This window comes from Syngnathus floridae, chromosome 21, assembly GCF_059516105.1.
Source record: "Syngnathus floridae isolate MCC-2025c chromosome 21, RoL_Sflo_1.0, whole genome shotgun sequence".
Taxonomy (NCBI): Eukaryota; Metazoa; Chordata; class Actinopteri; order Syngnathiformes; family Syngnathidae; genus Syngnathus; species Syngnathus floridae.
Window position 1 is genome coordinate 3,076,041 of NC_142433.1, and position 5,155 is coordinate 3,081,195.

Here is a 5,155-nt window from a genome sequence, read left to right on the forward strand (position 1 = left end):
TTTGCTGCTATTATGCTCCTCTCTTCTTTTCTTCTCTCTCTCGCTGCGAAGGGGATCCTCTCGTGACATCACTTCTAGTTGCCATGGTTTCACAGGAAAACTCCAAGAGCTTTAACCGAGTTACACTTTATTGGAGGCTCACAATTTCATTAAGGGGCGTGCGTGTGTAGTCAGGTGAGGGATAATGATTCCTCGGTGTGAATGAACATGTCCTCGTCGTAGAGGTCTTCGGGAAGGTCGCCTTCCTCTTCCATGAAGAAGGTAGGGAAAGGAGGGCTGCGCAAAGTGGACAACCTGGTGGGCAGATTGGAATCCCTCACCTGGAACAGAACACACAGACACATCTGAATTGTGATTCATATTTCTGATCATTTGTGTTATCTCAGATTTTCCCCAAATTGCAAGTAGGTGTGAATTCTATCCCGACGGTGATAAATGTAAGTTGCAAAAAATGGAAAAGCGCAGGGGAAAAATGTCCTTGGGTATCAGAGGCAATTTTAATTTTAAAACATGCCAGAGACACGAGCGCCCAACGGAATATCAAATGTTATTAAACTGCACATGGACCCCATTGGGATAATGTAATCTGAAGTGTGTCCAGGTGGAGGTGGGTGCGTACGCGCGCTTTAGAAGACGAGGTGAAAAGCTAAGCGCATTTGTATTCATTATTGCTTGTCCGCAAAACAAATAATAGGCTGTGCACGCACAAGCGTGATGAGCCCAGCCGCCGAGTATGGAGATGGATGGTGTGGATATCACTAAGATCATTAAAGTGCGCACCCCCCCCCGCTACCCCACACACGAGCGTACAATGCTGATATAGCACAGTGTCAATGAGGATGCATCACAGTGCCTCACGGGTGACATGCACTTTTAACAGGTGCAAGGTCACCCATCTCCATGCAACGGTCGACCACTGTTTTCAAAGTTCACTTTAAAGACGTGATTATTTTTTTACCTTCAGTAAGCAGTTCCTGTGGCCAGGGACGGAGCCGTTAACATACAGCACATTGTGCTTGGTATTGACTCTCCATATCTGGAAGGGGGTGTCATGGCGGGGAGGACAAATGAGAAAATTATTGCACTGAAATTGCCATCACGGGTGCTCAAGGTCGAAGCAGCCCTTATTTTTATTTATTTAGTGCGTGTGTGTTCACCTTCAGTCCAGAAGCTGTGATGTAAGTGTTGCCCATTCTCCCTGGCATCTTTTTCCCCTTAAAAACCTTGGCTGGATCCTGAGAGCAGATCCATGCGCATATTAACGGATTATAAAAGCCCAACTGTTTATTTTAAGGGTGGTGTTTGGGGGGGGGGTGTGTGTGTCTTACTCCTCCGGGTCCGGAAGCTCCGGGTCTACGATGTGTTTTTGTTTGTCCGTGGCTTGCTGGCTGACCTTTGAATCCCCAACGCTTCATCACTCCCTGAAAGCCTTTACCAATACTACACACACACACATATTGGGTTTACACACACGCTGCTGCATTAAATACACCCGTGAAGTCGGATGTTTAAAAAAAATAAAATGTTTTGGAATGCCTCTCAATAATGTTTCATGAATGGAAATGCCGTGAATCCATTCCAGCTGTCACACCAAGAAAAACAGATATTGTTGAAATGGGCATTTTATTGAGGAAAAGGTACTTCATAAAACAAAAAAAAATAGTGCTGATATTCCTGCTGTGCCCACTTTGGCCACCTGAGGGCAGTATAAGCGAAAATGCATGACGTACTGTTCCTTGAACCGCTTATGAGATTGGCCAATATTTGTTGTTCTTTGCAGAGGATAAAGAATACAAGACTGCAAATACTGTTATATTTCCTTTTGACATGTGTTGCCATGGATACAGCACCGTAACAGAGAAGCCTTGCGGACTGAATGGCCAAACTATGCAATTGTTTTACCTTGTAAATAAACAAAGTGGAGTTCTTTTTGTTTAATTTGACAGTTCAAATGGGAAATTTGTATTCTACAACACTGCCAAGTCGATTTGAATTGGATTAATTGATCAGCCCGACTTGTGGGCCAAGTGTGACACACAAACGTGTGACTTCCCAGCAGCCATGAATGCAAAATGAGATGCGTGGGTGCAAGAAGCCAAGGAGGAAAGTTCAGAACTTACGATTTGGCAGTGACGTCCACATATTGGCCTGGACGGAAATGTGCAGCGTACAGAGGAGTGCCTGGCCACACAAATACACACAGAGGCATTACTGGAAAGTAGTAGTGCAATTAAAACGGCAGTAAGAAATTGGATACCGGGTTTAATGATAGCGTTGTCTGAGACTTTGAAGGTGGTGATTTTCTGCTTTGGAGGCACTCCCGCATTCATGAACATCTCCATTTGCTTTTCAGATCTCTGTCAGTCAGGTGGATGGAAAGGCGCACAAAAAAGGGAATATTAAGACAGCCAAAGAGAGGTGGGTGGAATAAAGCAATGAAGAAGAACCAGCAGTGAGCGGCAGTCAGATGCTGGCATTTGAAATCTGACAGCGGGCCTGTTAGGACCGGGCGGGAGCCAAGTTGCGCGCACGCACACACACGCAGACACACTTGGCAACGTGTTTGACATTTCCTCACGTTCTCCTCAGCCCCCTCCCAAACGCTCTCTCCCCTTCTGTTGCCTGAGAATCAGCCTGCCAACTACGTTTCACTCCGACAAACTCGGCCTCCGACTTCAGCGCGAGAAGAATTCAAAACCCGGTTGACGACGAGACGTCAAACAACAAGGCATCCGTGAAGGAGCGACTTTAAACACCATAACGTTTCCTCGGGGGGGGGGAGCGGCGAGGTCAATAAATTGCTGTCACTGCTTGGCGTTGCTCTAATAAGTGACTCTGAGTCACCTTCAAGTTTATTAGGATCGTCAAAGGCAGCATCCAGATGAATGGTGGCTGTCAACGTTGGTGAGACAAAGGGGCTGTAAAATCTATTGCGCTTCAATTACTTTTAGACACTCGAGATGATACACTGGGTAGAAAGACACACAAACAAATACACACACGCACATCCATCCAGACGCACTTTGAGGGGATGACTATGATGCCCTGACTGCAGTGGCAGTGTCATAAAAAAAAAAAAACATGCTGAGTCACAATAGGAGCTACAATCTTGTTTTATTTCCGTGCATTTTTATTATAACAAAAATGTCTTACTTGAAATGGCGATGCATTTTTGCCTCCTACAATCAGGGCAGCGGAGTTTCCGTCATATTCTTCTTTAGGTATGTGCTGTATCACATGGCAATCCTGAACCTGAAGAAGGAAAGGAAATTTACAATACAACACAACAAGTTGTCGAGAAATGGTTGAATAGCGGCCGAGCAACCCCAAAATACCTGCAGCATCGTGACAACATGCCTTTCTCCAGTTTTTGTCCACAGAGGAGCCATCCCCAATTTCACAGCTACCAGTCCAACTCTTCGACTCCCTAAAAAAACAGATACAAAAAAAAGACACAAATAAAAAACACATAAAAGGAAACTAGATTTTTTTAAATCAAGACACCCACCTTCTGTCCATTCATGTCGCTGCCAAGGTTCATCTTTTAGTGGGTTGAGCTTGTCTGCAGTCTGTTGTCTGAATTCCTTGGCTGCTTCCCTCCTTAAGTATTGTTGGTTCTCTTCTGTGAGGTGCTCGTCACACCATGTTGCCGACCTCAAAGTCCTGACACAAGTTACCGATTGAATGGAGCTAGACCAGGAGACATAGTTAGTTATATATGGTTCAAAACATGACCCCTCAATTACTGTTATATGAATATGTAAACTCGGAATAAAGCAGTGCAGTTCGACACTGATGCAAATTAAAACTGCAATAAAACGCTGCTTACCAGGTAATTGCAGGTAAATATGTACAGCATACAAAATAACAACATAGTCACTACTCACTAGTCAATAAATAGAAAGTAAAGCAGTTAGCATTAGCCACCTTTCAGTTGTTGCTCGGAAAGCAACCAGACGAGTACCCCGCTGAAGAAATCGGCAACCCCACACCGCCATGTCGTTATGTTCTTTGTAATATAAATATGTATAAAAATAGAAGAAGAAACGTTCACAATTCAACTAATTAGCTGTATAAGCGTGGATTCACATGTCGCCAATGTTGTCTTATTCCAAATGTCACCCTGTGTATTTCCGGTACCTGAGTAGAAAATTCCCCTGTGCAACGCCTCCCTGACAAAGGTTCCACCCAAGGAAAATATTCCCCCGAATAAGAATGTCATTAACTTTAATAAAGCCATTCTTTAGTCTTTCATTATTTATATTTTTCATTTAAGTCGAGTGTGTTACATTACTCAGGTTATTATTATTATTATTATTATTATTATTATTATTATTATTATTATTATTATTATTATTATTATTATTATTATTATTATTACATCGAATTACATCGTGTTGTTTTGTGAAACAGCTTTAGCTGTCAGGTTTCGGGTCATTCTTATCTTAACCCACATAAAGTATCAATCTTAAAACTCATATGACTTTGTACAATAACGTTTCAAGGTCATGTATAGTGTGTCTTGGGTTTTGAGGTTGTCATTTAAGAAAAATGTGTTGAGTATACTGAGAGTATTGACTGACCCAATTGCAGGTGAGACCCTTTTCTTGCTCTGTTTCTAATAATAAAGACAGTGAAATGATTCCATCCATTTTTCACAGTGAGAGAGGGATAGAGAGTTGCAACAAGCCCAAATGTCCATGGACCATTGCAGTTTGTGTATCCAAACAAAGTCTGTGCAGCTGTGTGCCACTGGCAACTTGGGGCTGCCTGCAAGCGACAAAGAGGTATGAATTCTATCGTCGATAGCTCACAGGAGGGTTGCATATTACGTTAATAGTCATTCCATTCAGTGTATTCAATGTGCTCAGAGACATGGTGCCAAAGGGGCTGAAACAATCAAAAGCAAACAAATTGCAGAACCTGTTTTTCCCTCCCCTCAATTTTTTACTTGAAAGTGTGTCATCAAATAAGACATGAAATATATAATAACAGTTGCCAATCCCATTGCATTGATAAACTCTCCTCAGCTGAGTTCATTAAATTCTCCACTATGAGACATCTGCGCCACCCGACATCTCTTTGTGTGTTCATTTGCAGAGTGGATCGATTTGACACTTGAAACACTTTCACGCACGCTGAAAACTGCACCAAA

The 5,155-nt window shown here is 42.8% G+C and overlaps 1 protein-coding gene across 1 annotated transcript; it reads right to left on the minus strand.

The window, feature by feature from the left end:
• Positions 1–110: 110 nt before the first annotated feature.
• On the minus strand, positions 111–4,154 carry mrpl3 (mitochondrial ribosomal protein L3). The gene is made up of 10 exons (XM_088365378.1): positions 3,928–4,154; positions 3,509–3,690; positions 3,336–3,427; positions 3,154–3,252; positions 2,258–2,357; positions 2,121–2,181; positions 1,329–1,440; positions 1,158–1,235; positions 959–1,036; positions 111–320 (listed from the first exon to the last, which is right to left on the minus strand). The coding sequence occupies exons 1-10, from the start codon at positions 3,996–3,998 to the stop codon at positions 171–173; spliced, it is 1,023 nt and encodes a 340-aa protein (XP_088221504.1). The 5' UTR covers positions 3,999–4,154; the 3' UTR covers positions 111–170.
• Between the last annotated feature and the right edge of the window lie 1,001 nt (positions 4,155–5,155).